The sequence below is a fragment of the Gorilla gorilla genome, chromosome 13 (assembly GCF_029281585.2).
Source record: "Gorilla gorilla gorilla isolate KB3781 chromosome 13, NHGRI_mGorGor1-v2.1_pri, whole genome shotgun sequence".
Taxonomy (NCBI): domain Eukaryota; kingdom Metazoa; phylum Chordata; class Mammalia; order Primates; family Hominidae; genus Gorilla; species Gorilla gorilla.
In genome coordinates this window covers 31121075-31141464 of record NC_073237.2, presented here as the reverse complement: position 1 = coordinate 31141464, position 20390 = coordinate 31121075, and the positions used below count along the sequence as shown (strand labels likewise).

At 45.9% G+C, this 20390-nt stretch overlaps 1 protein-coding gene, 1 long non-coding RNA gene and 1 other non-coding gene across 5 annotated transcripts in view; 1 reads left to right on the top strand and 2 right to left on the bottom strand.

Moving 5' to 3' along the window:
• Nucleotides 1-710: 710 nt before the first annotated feature.
• B4GALT1 (beta-1,4-galactosyltransferase 1) overlaps nucleotides 711-20390 on the top strand; it is an 80899-nt gene continuing 61219 nt past the window's right edge. Inside the window, exons 1-3 of one of the 3 annotated variants that reach the window (XM_063696281.1) lie at nucleotides 711-905; nucleotides 7901-8046; nucleotides 18055-19091. In XM_063696281.1, coding sequence (XP_063552351.1) covers nucleotides 18680-19091 — 412 coding nt within the window. In that variant the 5' untranslated portion in view covers nucleotides 711-905; nucleotides 7901-8046; nucleotides 18055-18679. Of the gene's footprint in view, nucleotides 906-7900; nucleotides 8047-14201; nucleotides 14686-18054; nucleotides 19092-20390 lie in introns of those variants that run through there. The other 2 variants (XM_004047921.5, XM_055351729.2) reach the window with 2 other exon arrangements.
• Nucleotides 5882-18936, bottom strand: LOC101139337 (uncharacterized). The gene is made up of 4 exons (XR_002007408.3): nucleotides 18803-18936; nucleotides 8384-8433; nucleotides 6908-6969; nucleotides 5882-6540 (listed from the first exon to the last, which is right to left on the bottom strand). It is a non-coding gene; the product is annotated as an uncharacterized lncRNA (long non-coding RNA).
• On the bottom strand, nucleotides 11542-11667 carry LOC115935907 (U4atac minor spliceosomal RNA). The gene has a single exon (XR_004071497.1). It is a non-coding gene; the product is annotated as a U4atac minor spliceosomal RNA (small nuclear RNA).

The window sequence follows — 20390 nt, the reverse complement described above, 5'->3', positions numbered from 1 at the left end:
TTTCTAGGCTCTTAACCTTCTCTCCCTCTCTGACTTTGTCCTGCTTGTTGTAGAACTGTGTTTATTCATCAGTCTCTTTCCTTTTTGTTTTTTTGTTTGAGACAGAGTCTTACTCTGTCGCCAGGCTGGAGAGTGCAGTGGCCCGATCTCGGCTCACTGCAACCTCCACCTCCCAGGTTCAAGCGATCTTCGCGCCTTGGCTTCCTGAACAGCTGGGACTACAGGCGCCCGCCACTGCCCCAGGCCAATTTCTGTATTTTTAATAGAGACGGGGTTTCACCATGTTAGCCAGGCTGGTCTCGAACTCCTGACCTCAAGTGACCTGCCCATCTCAGTTTCCCAAATTGCTGGGATTACAGGTGTGAGTCAATGCGCCCAGCCAGTCTCTTTGCTTTTGCAGATCTGAAACTCACTAGTACAACACTTGGAAGATTTTTAACATAAGGGGATTGAGTTCTAAGGCACAGAAACCATGGGCAGAAATGCTAATAGGCTTCAGGAAAGACCAGAATGGGGGCAAAGAAGCCTCAGGAATATGGGTATTTCTCTTTCATTTCTATGTCCACTTCTCTGTCTGTGGTCTGTTTCATTCTCTCAGCTTTCTTTGCTTCTCTGTGCATTGGCAGAAGGTGGAATGTTTACATCATCTCAATTCCAGCCACACCCAGGGGCCGACTAGCTTTCCGGAATCGCAAATCTAAATTCTCAGCAGAAATCATCTGATTAGCTCAACTTGGGTCAGATGCTCACCCCTGGCTCAGACAGCTGTGGCTGGAGGCTGGGGGCAAGCAGTATCAACACGGCTACCCAGGACCCTTCCTAAAGAGGGGCAAGTTTGTGGAGAAAGGAGCCACCCTGAGCTGGCTAGACATTTTTGCTCTCTATCATATATGTTTCCTGAACTGGTAGGTAACTGTGCCTTCTCTTCCCAGAGTTTATAATATTTCTTTTGTGGCTCCCTGGTGGTTGGCTAGATGTTAGTCTCATTCTGGAATATTTAAAAAATTAATTTGGATAATTGTGGGAAGCTATTTAACAAGCCAGGTCTTAAACAGTGTGGCCCATTATCTCTACCTTACACAGCACCCTATCATTATCTCCTTTGCATGATGGTTTAGGGTGTTGCAGCTCAAAGTGTGATCTGTGGGTCAGCAGCATTGGTATTGCCCAAGAGCTTGTTGGAACTCCAGAATGCAGTTCCTACCTGCTTGAACAGAGTCTGCATTTTAACAGCTCCCCAGGTGATCCACATTAAAGTTTGGTGAGCACCTGGAGGAGGTTCTTGTCTTTTCTCTCCTATTAGATTGAAAATTCTGAGGGCAGGGACTGTATTTACAAACCTCAATTGTCCACTTCCTATGTGTAAAGTAACTTGCTTTGTCTTACAGGCGACAGAGCTTATCAAATGCAGTTATGAGCGAATTTTAAGCTCAGGATAGTGGTTGAAGAGGGTAAATTAATTACAGTAGTCCACCCTTATCCTTGGGTATATGTTCTCAGACCCCCAGTGGATGCTGGAAACTGCTGATTGTATTGAACCCTACATACATCCTATGTTTTTTTGTTGTGTGTGTGTGTGTGTGTGTGTGTGTGTGTGTGGACAAGAGTGACTTTATTTTATTTTGTTTTATTTTTCAAGATTGATGACAATTCTTTTTCTTTTTTATATTTCCTTTTTTATTATTATTATACTTTAAGTTCTGGGATACATGTGCAGGACGTGCAGGTTTGTTACATAGGTATACATGTGCCGTGGTGGTTTGCTGCACTCACCAACCCATCACCTACATTAGGTAGTTCTCTTAATGCTATCCCTCCCTTAGCACCCCCAACCCCCAGCAGGCCCCAGCGTGTGATGTTCCCCTCCCTGTGTCCATGTGCTCTCATTGTTCAACTCCCACTTAACAAGTGAGAACATGCGGTGTTTGGTTTTCTGTTCCTGTGTTAGTTTGCTGAGAATGATGGTGTCCAGCTTCATCCATGTCCCTGCAAAGGACATGAACTCATCCTTTTTTATGGCTGCATAGTATTCCATGGCGTATATGTGCCACATTTTCTTTTTTTTTTTCTTTTATTATTATACTTTAAGTTTTAGGGTACATGTGCACATTGTGCAGGTTAGTTACATATGTATACATGTGCCACGCTGGTGCGCTACACCCACTAACTTGTCATCTAGCATCAGGTATATCTCCCGATGCTATCCCTCCCCCCTCCCCCCACCCCACAACAGGCCCCAGAGTGTGATGTTCCCCTTCCTGTGTCCACGTGATCTCATTGTTCAATTCCCACCTATGAGTGAGAATATGCGGTGTTTGGTTTTTTGTTCTTGCGATAGTTTACTGAGAATGATGATTTCCAATTTCATCCATGTCCCTACAAAGGACATGAACTCATCATTTTTTATGGCTGCATAGTATTCCATGGTGTATATGTGCCACATTTTCTTAACCCAGTCTATCATTGTTGGACATTTGGGTTGGTTCCAAGTCTTTGCTATTGTGAATAATGCCGCAATAAACATACGTGTGCATGTGTCTTTATAGCAGCATGATTTATAGTCCTTTGGGTATCATCCTATGTTTTTTTTATTTGATAACCAAAACAGCTACTAATGGGTAGCTATCTAATGAGCAGGAAATATACACAGTATGGATAAGCTGGAAAAAAGGATGATTCATGTCCTGGGTGGGATGGCAAGGGACAGGGCAAGATTTCATCACACTACTCAGAGCAGTGTGCAATTTAAAACTTATGAATTTTTTATTTCTGAAATTTTCCATTTAATATTTTTAGGCCACGGTTAACCTCCAGTAACTGAGACATCAGAAAGCGATGGATAAGCGGGTACTACTGTACATGTTATCTGAATTTTCCTTTAATCCTGCAGGAGGTGGAGGGAAGTTGGGGGTATAGATGAAATAAACATGGCTAAATGTTGATTTTTTTTTTTAAGTGGGGTGACGGGAACTTGGAGACTTACACTATTTTCTCTATTTTTGTATATTTTTAAAATTTTCCACAATAAAAATTGTAAGGAATGGCTGAAGACATTGTAAGAGATCATCTCGCTTCTCAAAATAAGTTAGTTTCATAGCCAAATGAAGTAAATCCAAGGCACTAAGAGAATTTCCAAATGAAATTGCTCAATCCTTGTCAGAGACTTTTGGAGGATGAATATAGCGGGGAGAAGTTTGGAACATTAGTCCTGTGTAAATGATTTTTTTAATTTTGCAAAAGGAGGAGTGGTAATCAGTTTCCTTCTGTTACTTCAAATCAGCTTATGGGGGGAAAAAAGGGAGGAGTAATTCACCAGGTTACATAACTGGTCAGTCCAGGGGGAGTCTGATACAGCATACCAGGGCGTAACCCTCTAGCTTCCTTTTTGGCGTATTTCTCAGATAGGCTCTTTCCATATAATGGCTGTAATGAGATGGACAGCGTACCTCCAAAATTCATTTCTATCCGAAACCTCAGAATTGAGCTTATTTGGAAATAGCCTTTGCAGATGCAATTAGTTAAGTCAAGATGGGGTCATACTGGATTAGGGTGAGCCCAAGTCCAATGACTGGTTTCCGTATAAGAGGAGAGGACACATCAACAGGAGAAAATCATAGGCAGAGAGAAGGCCATGTGAAGATGAGGGCAGAGACTAGAATGATGCTGCTACAAGCCAAGGAATGCCAAGGATGGCTGCGAGCCACCAGAAACTAGAAGAGGCAAGAAAGAATTCTTTCTTAGAGTTTTCAGAAGGAGCGTATCCAGCCTGGGCAACAGAGTGAGACCTTGTCTCCACAAAAAAAAAATTTTTTTAATTAGCTGGGCATGGTGGCATATGCCTGTGGTCCCAGCTACTAGGAAGGGTGACAGAGTGAAACCCTATCTAAAAAAAAAAAAAAAAAAAAAAAGGAAAGAAAAGAAAAAGAAGAAGAAGCCTGTCCCTGCTGACACCTTGATATTTTGGACTTTTAGCCTCCAGAACTGTAAGAGAATCAATTTCTGTTGTTTGAAGCCACCAAGTCTGGATAATTTGTTAGAGAAGTCCTTGGAAACTAATATAGCACCCTTGCTAACTCCAGACTGGCCATTCCAGAGGAAAGGAAAAGCCTTTTACTCAACATTTGCAGCAGAAGTCCTGGGAGAAGAAGGGACATTGCTCATTAGTCCTTCTTGGGCCACGTGTTGATCCTTGAACAAATCAACTGTGGCCAGAGGGGTATAGTGCTCTGATTGGCCAGATATAAGTCACCCAGGCCATAGCGACCCCATAGTTAGCCTGTCCCAACCACATAGGGAAGAGTGGGAGTCTCTAACAGAAGGAGTAATATTGAAGAGGAGGCACAAAAAATCAATACCTGTCCATTACAGGAAGACGTTGATTCTGCAAACTACACTCTTATCTAAGAATAGTTTGTGTGTGTGTGTGTGTGTGTGTGTGTAAGCAGGGTCTTGCTCTGTTGCCCAGGCTGGAATGCAGTGGTGCAATCACATCTCACTGCCACCTCAACCTCCTGGGCTTAGGCAATCCTCTCACCTCAGCCTCATGAGTAGTTGTGACTATAGACACATACCACCACCACGCCTGGCTAATTTTTTTTATTTTTAATAGAGACAAGGTCTCACTATGTTGCCCAGGCTAATCTTGAACTCCTGGGCTCAAGCAATCCTCCTGCCTCAGCCTCTTGAAGTGCTCAGATTACAGGCGTGAGCCATTGTGCCTGGCCAAGGATAGACTTTTAAAGATGTAAAGGAAGTGGAGATTTCTCAGAACAAGCCAGAGCAAAGACGATCACATTTCTTTTTTTAACAGGTCCCTAAACTGCCAGATCACAGTGCTGCATTTGATAGTCTGTTGGCAAACTGGGTTGGCCTTTAACAATCTATGGCATGTTATTCCTGTGACTAAAAAGGAAAATATGGGTTGGATGATAGTACAATTAAAGGGAAATTGAACTTTTTAAAATGACTGGAATGAACCTTTGCCATTATACTTGTCACTCAACAGGCAATCCCCCATCTTATTTTGGAAGAATTTTCCAGTGTATATAGTACTGGAGGGCTGCAATGCCCTAGCTCCCACCATGGAGGCAGAAAGGGGAAGATTTGTTCCTCCCCTACCTAGCAGCTAGGGCTCAAGCATGTGAATTGGCTCAGTCATTCCCACTGAAGACTGTGAATTCTTAGGAGTGATGCTAAGAGGCAGGAGTGGTGTAGAAATTATTCATGGAGGCAGCAGCAGCATGAACGGTCCTGTAGCAGTGGTGTTAGATAATCATGGGCAGCGGTGGCCACAGCAGAGCAGTGTTATAATTGACTGTTCTAATAGTCAAAAACTCTGGTTGGTACATTGACTTTATTTAAAGGATTCAAGTCAACTGATAGGAATGTTTCCACTGTTCCAGGATGCTGCCTTCAGCCCTGTCTTTTAGTTTAACATGAACATAAAAAAGTGAATGTTGTTTCAGAAGACGTTGATGAAAGTATGATATTGGAAATTGCGGAGATGATGGTCCTGCTCTATTCTGTTGCTTAGACCCTGGCTGGAATGCTGCATTCAGTTACGGACCCTACTAAATGCCCAGGTAGTCAAAGCCCAATCAGAGAAGAATAATCGGGACAGGGAAGGAACTCAAAAAGGAAGCATGAAGAACAATGGAAATGGAGCTGGGCATGGTGGTGTGTGCCTGTAATCCCGGCTACTCGGAAGGCTGAGGTGGGAGGATCACTTGAGCCCAGAGTTCAAGACCAGGCTGGGCAACATAGTGAGACCCCCATCTCTTAAAAAATGAGGTAGAATTGATAGGTAGCCTGGTGAGGAGTTGTCTTCAGGTTGGGAGAAGGTACATGGCTGATCTCTTTAAACAACAGAAACACCATCACGTGGAAAAGGATTCAGTTTATTCTCTGGCTCCAAGGAACAAACTTGATATTACTGAGGAAGTTATAGACATGGATTTTAGCTTAATGCAGATGCTCCTTTACTTACAATGGGCTTCATCCCAATAAACTCATCGTAAGTTGAAAATATTGTAAGTTGAAAATGCTCTTAACATATCTAAGCTCCCAAAGATCACAGTTTAGCCTAGCCTTCCTTAAATATTCTCAGAACATTTACATTAACCTATAGTTGGGCAAAAGCATCTAACAGAAAGCCTATTTTAAAAATAAAAGGTTGGTCTTCATATGTTGCTAGCCTGGAAAAGATCAAAATTCAAAATTTGAAATACAGTTTCTATTGAATGCATATTGCTTTTGCACCACTGTAAAATCAAAAAGTCATAAGTCTAACAGTAAGTCAGGGACTGTCTGTATAAGAAGGCTTAATAGTTGGTTCAGTGATAGCCACAAGGGAGCAGGCTGCCTCATGACATAGCGAGCTCCCTGTCACTGGAGGTGTGCACACAAAGCCAAGAGAATTCTCAGAGAGTGTATGGTGTGTGGAAATCCTCACTGGATGAAGTTAGGGTCGATGTCCTTCCATATTCTCTCTGATGCTGAAATCTGATGAAGTCCATAGCGCAGGTTGGGAAGAACAGGAAACTGGAGGAAAAGAGACCAGATTTGTTACAAATTGTGAGCTGTTCTGGAGTACAATTCCCAGCCACCATTCTAGCTCCAGAAAAAGAAAAATTCATGGAGGGTTGCATTATTCCCAATTCTTCACCATTCCCTATATCCAGTCCCTTTGTCATGTGACTTTGAAGTTTCTCCCACTAGAGGCAGAATATGATAATGTTGGGTTGGCCAATCAACTTGTTTTGGCTGATAGAATGTGGGTGGAAGTGACCATTCCAACCACAGGCTTTATGAGATATTGGGGCTTTTTGCTCACCCATCTTGTTCCATGTGAAAAACATGCCCTTGGTGGGCATCACAGAAGAAATAGAGACACATGGCATAGACTAACCTAGCCAACCTGCAGAGCTACTACATCCTTAAGCAGAGCTGTCCCAGCCAATCCATGAACACCTGAGAGAGAAATACATGCTTTATTATTGTATGGCACTTCAATTTGGTCATTATTTGCTAAGCAGCATTATTATGGCAATAACTAATTAGCAATTAGTTATGGGATATTCCAACAATTTTAAGATACAGCAATTGAAGGCAGTTGCCAGGCTTCTGTTGGCCTTTCTAGGATCTGAGAAAGCAGCACTTGAGGCAAATAACCTATCCCAACAGACTGTAGACATATCCTGTCTTGGGTATAGATGTTGCTGGAAATGGATGACCAAAGTCACTGAGCAGGGCCTGGACCCAGTGCTATGGCACCTGTGTACAGGTTGGGATAAAGGGGTGAGAGGAGGAAGCAGACCCACTTCGGGTCATGAGAACAAGTATAGTTGAGCACTCAGAACAAAATATAGATGGTAATAGCATCCTGACACGCAGTTTATTTGTGTTGTGACGGATTAAAGATGGCCACAAATTCTTTCCTACATCTCTTATCAATATGTGAAGTCTATTTCCTCTCCCCTTGAATCTAGGTTAGTCCTGTGACTTATGTGGACCAATAGAATGTAGCTATGTATCACTGTATAACTTCTGAGCCTTGGCCTGAAGAGATCTTCTGGGCCAGGCACAATGGCTCACGCCTGTAATCCCAGCACTTTGGGAGTCTGAGGTGGGTAGAAAGCTTGACCCCAGGAGTTTGAGACCAGCCTGGGCAACATGGCAAAACCCCATATCTACTAAAAATACAAAAATTAGCTGGGAATGGTGGCGCACACCTGTAGTTGCAACTACTCGGGAGGCTGAGTTGGGAGGATCACCTGAGCCCAAGAGGTGGAGGTTGCAGTGAGCCAAGATCACACACCAGTACACTCCAGCCTGGGTAACAGAGCGAGACCCTGTCTCAAAAAAAAAAAAAAAAGTCTTCTGTTTCCTCCTATGCATTCAGAATGCTCCTTCTGAGAACCCAGCTGCAATGCTATGAAGAGGCCCAAGCAACTCTGTGGGGGCCCACCTGGAGGAGGAGAAGTGAGACACCTGGCTAACAGTTCCAGCTGAGCTCCCAGTTGGCAACCAGCACCAACTTCCAGCCATGTGAGTAAGGTCATTTGTACCTCCAGACATTCTACCACCCCACCCAACACTCTGTGAAGCAGAAAACCACTGGGTTAATGGTTAATGCACATAACTGTAAGAAATAATAAATTGTTGTTTTAAGAGATTCATTTTGGGTCTTTTTTTGTTTTGTTTTGCATAGCAATAAATCAGGCATTGGCAAACTTTCTGTAAAAGATCAGATAGTCAATATTTTAGGTCTTGCAGGCCAGATGATCTGTTGCTACTACTTAACTTTGCCATCATAGTATGAAAACAACCATAGAAAATACACAAACAAAAGAACATGGCTGAGTTCTAATACATTTTCACTTACCAAAACAGATGGTGGGCTAGGTTTGGCCATGGAAACTAGTTTCCCAACCCCTGCAATAGATAATTAAAACAAATTAACACCCAGAAGTGGGGAGCTTCCGTAACAAAAATCTAAAACATATAACATTGACTTTGGAATCAGGAAGCTTGCGGAGTCCTGAAGGGTAGGGAAGGAGGATGACAACACAGCAAGGAAGTTGTTGGGAAATTATTCAGGACCTAAGTGACATAGTAGTAACATGTAGTAACATGGATAAGAGAAAATAATTGAACTTGCCACCTTGGTATGGAGATTTCTAGGCAAAATGTTCAAAATGCCAACTTACTCCCTTTAGCTGCCTGTGAAAAAGTACAGGAAGAAGAAACTATTTTGTTTCAAGCAAAATTTTGAGAAACTATAGAGGGCCTAGGGCGTTATCTACAGCCAGAAAAAAAGAAATGCTCAAAGTAAATTAAAACCTAGAGGGAATATTAATTCTAAGACCTTCCCCGTAAAATGGGGCCTTAAGGTCACGGATGTGGCTGTAAGACTTTTTTGTTGTTGTTTCTCAAATGTTATATTAGTTATTTTTTGTACTCTATTAGTATATTATTGGCATATAGTAATATATGGGTAGCAATTTTAAAAAAAATTTTAGATTTGGGGGTACATGTACAGGTTTGTTATATGAGTATATTGCATGATGCTGAGGTTTGGGCTTCTAATGATCCTATCACCCAGTAGGTAGTACCTGATAGGTAGTTTTTCAACTCTTGTCCCTCCACCTCTGCTGGAGTCCCCAGTGTCTATTGTTCCCACCTTTGTGCCGTGTGTACTCAATGTTTAGCTCCCACTTATCGGTGAGAACATGCGGTACTTGGTTTTCTGTTCCTGCATTAATTTGCTTAGGATAATGGCCTCCAGCTGCATCTATGGTGCTGCAAAGGACATAATTTTGTTCTTTTCTATGGTTGTAAGACTGTTGAGATCTCAGAAAGACTTAAAACAGTGCCTCCTAAACCTCTCATGTAGACTAAAGTGCTTCTAAGAGTCTTAAAGTTTTGGTCCACAGCACTGTAATTCACAGCCTAAAGGAGGGAAGGGCTTCTCTTGAGATTCGGGGGTATGGTTTGAGTAAAAATAAAATTAATGGAAGTCCACAGTTTTTTTCCCCTACAAGAACTGTACCAGTGTAAGCAGTAGTGGCTTGAGCTAAAACAGACAAAGACATGAAAAGAGCACACCGGGTACCCAGTGAAGCATCTTGAACAAGTTACCGGACTGTGAACAAAGCCTATTTCTTTTGGAAAAGGAGGAATGACTCAAAGGATGGAGCCAAGAGCTCCATCCAACGGTAGAGATAAGAGCCACAGAGAATCACATTCCCTGCCCCTGGAGCAGGGGGAATTGGTGACAAGTGCATGGTTAGTTCTCACATTTGCTAATGGCTGTTATGTGCCTCTTATTAATCTCCTATTCTAAATGGGAGTGTCTATTGTGGTTTTCTTGTCCTTGTATTTCCATTATATGCTAGACATGTGGGAGAAAAGTCACTTAAGTATAAGTTGCCAGTTTAGTACAAATAATTTGTTTAGACTACAGTTACACATCGCTTAATCATGGGGGTTCTTTCTGAGAAATGTGTCGATAGTCAATTTTGTTATTGTGCAAACATCAAAGAGTGAGTCTAAATCTAGATGGTACAGCCCACTATACATCTAGGTTATATGGTATGGCCTATTGCTCCTAGGCTACAAACCTGCACAACATGTTACTGTACTGAATACTGTAGGCAATTATAACACAATGATAAGTGTGTAACTAAACATATCTAAACATAGAAAAGGTACAGTAATAATACACTGTAAAATATAAAAAATAGTATACATGTACAGGGCAGCTTTATTTTAATCTTATGGACCCATCACCCTATATGCTGTCCATTGTTGACTGAAATGTTGTTACGTGGCACATGATGGTATTTGAGAGTAAATTTCCGATATGATGCCCTATTACTCCAAAACCCTTTTGTGTATATTTCCAGTGTAACCACAATATAATCATCAAAACAGGAAGTTAACATGGCTACATGATTATCATTTTATGCTTAGTCCCCATCCAAGTTTCACTGGTCATCCCAATAATATTCTTTTTTTTAATTTTTAATTTTTTTAGTGACAGGGTCTTACTGTCATCCAGGCTGGAGTACAGTGGCTTAATCATAGCTTACTATAACTTCAAACTCCTGGGCTCAAATGATCCCCCTGCCTCAGCCTTCCGAGTAGCTAGGACTATAGGTATGCACCACCATGTCCAGATAATTTTTAAAATTTTTCATAGAGACAGGGGTCTTGCTATGTTACCCAGGCTAGTATCAAACTTCTGGCCTCAAGCAACCTTCCTGCCTTGGCCTCCCAAAGTGCTGGGATTATAGGCATGAGCCACCACACCAGGCCTCCAATTTTATATACATATATATATATATATATATATATATATATATATATATATTTTTTTTTTAGACAGAGTCTTGCTCTGTCGCCCAGGCTAGAGTGCAGTGGCGTGATCTTGGCTCACTGCAACCTCCACCTCCCAGGTTCAAGCGATTCTTCTGCCTCAGCTTCCCAAGTAGCTGGGATTACAGGTGCACACCACCATGCCCAGCTAATTTTCGTATTTTTACTAGAGACGGAGTTTCACCATATTGTCCAGGCTGGTCTTGAACTCCTGGCCTCAAGTGATCTGCCTGTCTTGGCCTCCCAAAGTGTTGGGATTACAGGCATGAGCCACTGCTTCTGGCCCCCAATAAGATATATATATAATTTTGAGACGGAGTCTCACTCTGTCACCCAGGCTGGAGGGCAGTGGCACGATCTCGGCTCACCGCAACCTCCACCTCCCAGGTTTAAGCGATTCTCCTGCCTCAGCCTCCTGAGTAGCTGGGATTACAGGCATGTGCCACCATGCCCAGCTAATTTTTGTATTTTCAGTAGAGATGGGGTTTGGCCATGTTGGCCAGGCTGGTCTTGAACCCCTAACCTCAGGTGATCTGCCTGCCTCAGCCTCCCAAAGTGCTAGGATTACAGATGTGAGCCACCATGCCCAGAGAATATTCTTTATAATAGAAGGATCCACTTTAGAATCACATGTTGCCTTGTTTTTTTCCTTCAGTTTTTCATTTTTCCAAAAATTACACCAAGCTAAAGCAAAGCTCTAGTTGAGGCGGGTGTGTTGTGTAGACGTTAGCAGTACTGCCCTCACTACATGCTCTTTGGACAGTAGTGCAACCCCAAGAAAAGGATGGTTAGTTATTTCTCTTTATTTTCCTTCAATTGTGATGAGAACATTTTCTCAGTCTTTGACTATCATGAACTTGACATTCTGGAAGATTTCAGGATGGTTATTTTCTAGAATGTCTCACAATTTGGATTTCTCTAATGTTTCCCATTAAAATTATTAGCATTTCTTAAGGCAGTATTTGAAATTAGGTAAATATATTGCTACTCATCAAATTCCATTTATTGATATCACTATGGACTCATAGTTTATTTTGTTCAACTGGTAATAAATTGTTTCTATCAATATTTATTTTCATTCTCAAATTTTTCCATATTTGGCCAATGGGAGCCCCTTCAAACTGATTTCTGTGTCTTTTTGACATAATCTTATCATTCTTTGAGTTCTTCTTCACTTTCTGACACAAGAGTTTCCAGGTTCATCTTGTAATATTCCTAGCCAGTCCCTGGAATCAGCAATCAGCCTTTTCTCCAAGAATACCTAGGTCCTTTTATTGGAGAATGGTGTTTAGAAACCAAGACTTGGCTGCTAGATGTGCTCATGGCCTTGGGAAATTTCTGCTCCCAGACAATACACACACACACACACACACACACCATTCTTATTTCATCTATCACTATATTGAAAATCATGAATTCACACCAATTTCTCAAATTTAAATAATGTATCAAAGGATTCATTTTAGTTCTCTCCCTGTCTATATTTGTAACTCCTCTGACTGTCAGAAACTTGGGTAACTCTCATCTATATATAGTTGCTTTTTTTTTTTTTTTTTTTTTTTTGAGACGGAGTCTCGTTCTGTAGACCAGGCTGGAGTGCAATGGCCCGATCTCGGCTCACTGCAACCTCTGCCTCCCAGGTTCAAGTGATTCTCCTGCCTCAGCCTCCCGAGTAGCTGTGGATTACAGGCATGTGCCACTAAGCCCAGCTACTTTTTGTATTTTTGGTAGAGGTGGGGTTTCACCACGTTGGCCAGGCTGGTCTCTAACTGCTGACCTCAGGTGATCTGCCCGCCTTGGACTCCCAAAGTGCTGGGTTTACAGGTGTGAGCCACCATGCCCGGCCATATAGTTACTTTTTAATCAGTGTTCCTGTGTTCAACACTGTCTTCATCACATCTTGGCTTCAACACCCTGTACTTGGTTGCCCTACTTCACAGGAGACTTCCTACCATGCTCAGGTCCTGAGGCCCTTTTTGCTCTCCTGGGCTTTGACCCTCTTTGCTGGGCTGCTATCCACCCCACCCCCACCCTTACCCCTCCGTATCCTGGTTGGGCTTTGACACCCTGTCTATGTCGTTTGGACTCTTATGTTGCTCAACCCTACCTAGTGACTTTTTAACTGAATTTCTCAGGAAAAGGGAGAAAAAAAAAAGGAATAAGGTAATTTGTCTTTATAATCCACAGGTCCCTCTTTTATCTTTATTTTTTAGAGATGTTACCCAGGCTGGTCGCAAACTCTTGGGCTCAAGCGGTCCTCCCACCTCAACCTTCCAAAGCACTGGGATTACAGGCGTGAGCCACTGCACCCGGCTATCCATATCTCCCGTCCCTGAACCTGAGGAATATACCTGTGAAACTGTGTCCCAAAGAGTTAAAGAAACCAATGACTAACAGAAATTCCTGAGTTTGCAGGATGGCAGATAAGAAAAGAAACAATGTGCTGAAATGCCAAAATTCCCTCTGCTTGAGATAAAAGAACTGGCTGAAATCAGTTGGAACAAATAGGGCAACTGGGCTGTTGCACAGAAAGAGCTTTCTGGTGTCACAACCCAAATTTCCACCACGTTTCATTCTAAATCCCCCTGAATTGCACATGTGACCAATGAAGAGGCATGAAGAAATAATTGTGCATGACTGAGGACTTTCCAGACCTCCCCTTTCCTTCCACCGGTTACTTACTAATCTCAGAATCCACCCCCCAAAATTTTTCTGATAAAAATACTACCTTAAAGCCAGCCCAGGGAGACTTGAGCCAGCCCAGGGAGACCTAAAGTCACCACAGGGAGATTTCAGCTGGACTCTTCTATCTCCTTGTTGGCCTACCTGCAGTATAAAGCTTTTCTTTTCTCAAAAACCTGGTGTCACAGTATTGGTTTCTAGAACATTGGGCAGTGAGTGCTTTTGCGCTTTGGTCAGTAACACCTGGATCTGATTTAGACAATACTTTGGACCTGAAGTCTTAATTAGTTGAACCTTTGGGGGATTTTAGGAAGACACTAATGTATTTTACCTGTGAGAAGAATCTAAATAATTTGTGGCCATTGGGCAAACTACTGTGGAATAAAGGTGCCTGACAATTCTTTGTCCCTCCTCCCATCAAGAGGTGGAGTCAGCCAGGTGAAATGGCTCATGCCGGTAATCTCAGCACCTTGGGAGGCCAAAGCAGGAAGACTGCGTGAGCTCAGGAGTTCGAGACCAGCCTGAGCAATATCGCAACATCTCATCTCTACTAAAAATTTTAAAATTAGCTGGACATGGAGGCGCATCCCGGTAGTCCCAGCTACTCGGGAGGCTGAGGCAGGAGAATCACTTGAGCCCAGGAGTTTGACGTTATAGTGACCTATGATCACACCACTGCACTACAGGCTGGTTGACAAAGGAAGATCCTGTCTAAAAAAAAAAGTAAAAACAAGAGGCTGAGCCAGTTTTACTCCCCTTGAATCTGGACTGCCCTATAAACTTGTTTTAAGCAAAAGAATGCTTTAGAAGTGATGCTAAGGCTGGGCTTTCAGGGATCTCCATCTTCTGTATTTTTGAAATGCTCCTTTTTGGAATGCTTCCTCTAGTTTGTGAGGAAACCCAAGCAGCCACATGGAGAGTCCTTTGTGGAGAGATCCAAGTGGAGAATGAAGGCCCCATGACCCAACCCATTCTGAGCTTCCAGCCCCCAGACAGCCCCAACTGCCATTCACATGAGTGAAGCCATTTTGGAACTTCCAACTGTGCCAGTGCCTCAGCTGACACCATGTGAGGCAAAGCTGCCCAGCCAACTGCAAAACTGTGAGAAATTGTTGTTTCAAAACAGTAAGTTTTGGGGTAGGTGTTACGCTGCAATAGATGACTGAAATAACTGTCTACCATGTGCCGGGCACTATTTGATGCCCTTCTGATCCATGAGGGTAAAAACAGAAATGTAACCTGACAGGTGCAGAAGAGGGCGCCATAGGAGGGCAGAGGAAGGCCAGCTGCAGGGAGAAGCAGGGAGCTGGTGATTCTGGGCAGATGAGCACATGGATGGGCCAACGGCCAAGCCCCCATGCCAGCTTTTGGCCAATCAGCACTGCAACTTCCTCCTCCATTTGTCTCGCCGGATGGGATTAATTTTTCACCTTACGAAGTAGAGAGTGGAAAAGAGCTGGAGACAGTGGGGAGAAAGGTTGCCTGGGTCTGTCTCACTAGCACCAGCTAATGTCTGGACTGCTGGACAATGTTGTCCCAAAGGTTTCTGTGCCGTCTGTATTATTTGTAATTGACTGCTTCTAGGTGCCTGTGGATCAGGGGCAGCTGAGACTAGTGCTCAGGCCTCAGTGGACTCTGCAAGTTCCTGAGGGATAGGCAATCAGCAAGTGTTGTTCCTTTTCCTCGATTTCTGGCCACAGTGTGTCCTGGGACAGGTCTGTGATTCTTAATACCCCCCGCAGTCCTGTCTCCCGGCTATCATCTATACCAATGGAAGACACATCCCCCTTTCCGCCTCCACTTAATTTTCAGTTGCAGGACTAATCTGACCCACCCTCACTCATTGGCCAGGCCGACTTTACCCCTAGACACAGGATGCTGGGGTCAGCTTCACCTTTACCAACTCCTTGGAGAACTCCACTTTACGTTCTAAACTAAATTAGCAATAATTTTTCCCTTCTCTCCTTCCCACATCATTAAGATGATCACAGTATTTAAAAAGTATTTTAACAAATATCGGCCGGGCACGGTGGCTCACAACTGTAATCCCAGCACTTTGGGAGGCCGAGGCAGGCAGATCACGAGGTCAAAAGATTGAGACCATCCTGGCTAACACGGTGAAACTCCATCTCTACTAAAAATACAAACAAATTAGCCGGGCGTGGTGGCAGGCACCTGTAGTCCCAGCTACTTGGGAGGCTGAGGCAGGAGAATGGCGTGAACCCAGGAGGCAGAGCTTGCAGTGAGCCAAGATCACGCCACTGCACTCCAGCCTGGGTGACAGAGTGAGATTCCGTCTCAAAAAAAAAAAAAAAAAAATCTAGGGGCTGAAGATACAGTAGTGAACAAGAGAGAAATTTCCTGTTCTCATGAAGCTGATCTTCTAATGAGGGAGGCAAGACAACAGAAAATAAATGCATAATGTTGGGTAGTTGATATCCACTCTGAAAAATATCAAGCAGGTTAAGGCCGGGCACGGTGGCTCACGCCTGTAATCCCAGCACTTTGGGAGGCCGAGGCGGGCGGATCACCTGAGGTCAGGAGTTTGAAACCAGCCTGGCCAACATGGCGAAACCCGTCTCTACTAAAAATACAAAAAATTAGCCGGGCGTGATGGCAGGCACCTGTAATCCCAGCTACTCAGGAGGCTGAGGCAGGAGAATCGCTTGAACCCGGGAGGCGGAGGTTGCAGTGAGCTGAGATTGCACCATTGCACTCCAGCCTGGGGGACAAAAGCAAGACTTTGTCTCAAAAAAAAAAAAAAAAAAATTCAAGCAGTTTAAGCAGATTTGGGCAGGAGGCCATTCTGCATAAGGTAGTCTGAAAAGGTCTCTGTCATAAGGTGACATTTAAGAGACCTGAATTGAATGAAATATTGGGGACAAGTGTTTCGGGCTAAATGAACAGCAAGTACAAAGGCCCTGAGGCAGGAAGAAATATGGCAAGTTCAAGGAATAGCTATCAGGCTAGTGTGGCTAAGGCAGGTCCAGCATGGTAGAGTGACAGATGTGGGTGGGGAGGGAAATAGGAACCAGATTGAACAGGGCTTCTGTGGATTTGGTTCTGAACAAAATGGCATGATCTGATTTATGCTTACAAAGATTTCCTGGATGTTCTGTGGAAAACAGACTAGGGAGGAGGAATGGAGGAGGTGGAAGCAGGGTGACCAATTAGTAGCTGCCATATAACCCAGGGCAAGATGATGGTGGCTTGATTGAGGATGGTTACATCAGAGTTGGCCGGTGGTGAATTTTGATGTTTTGAAGGTAGCACTGACAAAGCTGGCTGAGGGCTTGCAAATGGCATTGAGAGCAAGAGAAGCACATCAAGGACACCTTTTAGATTCTGGGGAACTGAATAAACAATAGTATCACTCTCTGAGGGAGGTAAGAACGGGAGTGGTGTGTAAGGAGTAGGTTGCTGAGGGCAAGATGTATTGTGTTTGAGATGCCAGTAAAATAAGCAGTTGAATCTGGAGGTCAGGGAAGAGATCTGGGCTGGAGACAAATCAGTGATCAGCATTTGGATATTATAAATCATTCCGAGGGAGTAAGTGTAGACACAAAAGAACATCATGGACTATGGCCGGGGCCTTCAGCAACTGGGGAAGAAGTCCAGAGAGGAGACAGAAATGGCCAGTGAAGTGAGGAAGATCAGAAGGACCTGGTGTCCAGGAAGTCAAGTGAGGAAAGTTGATTCTGTATGATCACAACCAAAGTGTCAACTCATAAACCTTATTTTCTCATCTGTGAAATGGACACCGTAACACCACCTACTTCATGGCAGATAGTACTGGCACACAGCAAACTCTCAAAATAAGGTAGCTACTGTTATTCCCTGCTGGTTGGCTGCCAGAGCCCTCAGCTTCCCTACCCGCATTACTGACAGCACCTCCATGAGTCTTTCTCTGGGGTGAGGTGTCTCTGCTCACTCAGGACCTGAGGCCTCTGGGTCAAATCGAGGTCAAGTGGCTTCAGTGCCTAAGTCTCTCACCCACACAGCCTTCAGCCCTTACTTGCAAATCAACAAAGGGTAAACCTGTGGAAAACATGGGTTTCGGAGCCAGAATTCTGCCTCTTGCCAGCTGTGGGCTCTTAGGAAAGTTTCTTAATCTGCCGGGGCCCCACTCTACGACATGGGGAGAACTGCTACTTCATGGGACAGTGGGTAGCCCAGTGTAGACTGTAACGCCGGCTGATCTCCTGCACGCTGGCCTGGGAGTTAGAGGCTTCTTGCTGCTCTCCTCTTCAAAGTATACAGGGCTCCCGCCACACACACATCTGGAACCAAGCTGGTCTGAGAGCCCCTTACAGCCCAGGCTACCTGATGGGGAGGCACAGAAGTGGCAACCCGTCCACTTTCTTTGCCGCAGGACCCCCCGTTAAGCAGCGGGGTCCAGCCGGGCTGAGTCAGGGAGTGGGTTTCGAACGTGCCACTCCTCGCTCGGCGTCGAAGCCCGTTTCCTGGGTAACCTTTTTCTGCCTCTCTTCCTAGCCCACCGAGGCCCACTGGCCAGAACGCCGCCGCGGCCCCAAACCACTCCAGATAACCACCCGCCAGCTGTCCTCTCCGTTCTGTCCGCCGCCGCGCTGCAGGCCCAGGCTCGCACCCGAGTCCCTTCGCACCCCAGGAAGTGGCGCGGCCTGTCCGAGGGCAGCGTGGAGGAGGAAGAGGAGGCGCGGCTCAAAGCGACCGAAGCTCCGCCGCAAAGGCTCGGGAGGAAGAGGGCGGTGCGCGGCCAAGCGTCGGAGCTCCAGTCATACTCCGGGGACCCCACGAGGGCGCCCCGCCCGCTGCCCACCCTCCCGAAGCCCCGCCCAGCGCGCCCATCCCGCCACGGGCTGCCCCGCCTTCCCGCCCTCGTCCAGAAAACCCCGCGCCCGGCCCCGCCCCCGCCTTCGCCGGGGCCCCGCCCCTCCCCTCTCCGCCGGCGCCTCGGGCGGCTTCTCGCGGCTCCCAGGTCTGGCTGGCCGGAGGAGTCTCAGCTTTCAGCCGCTCGCCCGCCCCCGCGCCGGGCCCTCCCCTAGTCGCCGCTGTGGGGCAGCGCCTGGCGGGCGGCCCGCGGGCGGGTCGCCTCCCCTCCTGTAGCCCACACCCTTCTTAAAGCGGCGGCGGGAAGATGAGGCTTCGGGAGCCGCTCCTGAGCGGCAGCGCCGCGATGCCCGGCGCGTCCCTACAGCGGGCCTGCCGCCTGCTTGTGGCCGTCTGCGCTCTGCACCTTGGCGTCACCCTCGTTTACTACCTGGCTGGCCGCGACCTGAGCCGCCTGCCTCAGCTGGTCGGAGTCTCCACACCGCTGCAGGGCGGCTCGAACGGTGCCGCCGCCATCGGGCAGTCCTCCGGGGAGCTCCGGACCGGAGGGGCCCGGCCGCCGCCTCCTCTAGGCGCCTCCTCCCAGCCGCGCCCGGGTGGCGACTCCAGCCCAGTCGTGGATTCTGGCCCTGGCCCCGCTAGCAACTTGACCTCGGTTCCAGTGCCCCACACCACCGCACTGTCGCTGCCCGCCTGCCCTGAGGAGTCCCCGCTGCTTGGTAAGGACTCGGGTCGGCCCCAGTCCGAGGATTGGGACCCCCCCGGATTTCCCCGACAGGGTCCCCCAGACATTCCCTCAGGCTGGCTCTTCTACGACAGCCAGCCTCCCTCTTCTGGATCAGAGTTTTAAATCCCAGACAGAGGCTTGGGACTGGATGGGAGAGAAGGTTTGCGAGGTGGGTCCCTGGGGAGTCCTGTTGGAGGCGTGGGGCCGGGACCGCACAGGGAAGTCCCGAGGCCCCTCTAGCCCCAGAACCAGAGAAGGCCTTGGAGACTTCCCTGCTGTGGCCCGAGGCTCAGGAAGTTTTGGAGTTTGGGTCTGCTTATGGCTTGGAGCTGCCTTGCACTGAGAACTCTGGTAGGGACCTCGAGTAATCCACTCCCTTTTGGGGACTGACGTGAAGCTCCCGGTGGGGAAGGAGACTGACCTCTCGGTTCACGTGTCTTGCCATAGAGCCACTCTCCTGAGTGGGTTTTTCTCCTGATCGTTTGGGCCAAGTGACTTCTCTCTGAACCTCAGGTTTCTCTTCTGGGATAATAAATGGTCACCCTTTCAAGGGGTTGTTTTGGAAGATTATGTGAACAATGTAAATAAGGGCTTAATTAATGAGGGTAAGCCCTCAGTAAATTGTCACTGTGTGTTCATTTCTTCCTCTTGTGTGGATCGTGACCGAGAGCCCTTCCCCCTAGCCTCCTCCCGGTATGGGTACCCAAAACCTAGGTGAGCAGGGATCTCTCCCAGGGGCAGAGAGCTTGTGTACTCTGGGGGCTAGAGGGCTAAAATATAACCAGTCAATACCACGTTGCCCATTTCTGGTACTTCCGGTAGCAGCCTGAGTCTCAATTATCTTGCCCAGATGATCTGAACTCTGACCTCTAGCCTGTTTCAGCATAGGCAGAGAGCTTGAGTAGGTGAGTTTGCATTCCTCATAGCAGCAGGCTGAGCCTAGTCTGGACTTCTCTTTGACCTGTAACCTACAGGCCCACAGGCCCAAGGCAACCACAAGTTGCTTCCAGGGTTACCACACAGGTGGTCTCTCATTTCTAATGCTAGGTTTTAGATAATTGTTGTGAGTGAGGGGCCCTGGCAGGCAGGATGACATCCTGCCTATAGGAGTTTTCTGTCACTTTCCCACGGAGCCCTGGCTACTACATACTCTTGCTCAATTTCGCCAGTAATTGCGTCAATGTGTTCATATCAAGTTTGGGAAGAACATCTTGGAATTGGTCAGACATGAACTGTGGTAATAATGGGGGCTTGTTTTTTTAAGCAGATAATTAAATTCCTTTGCATTTGA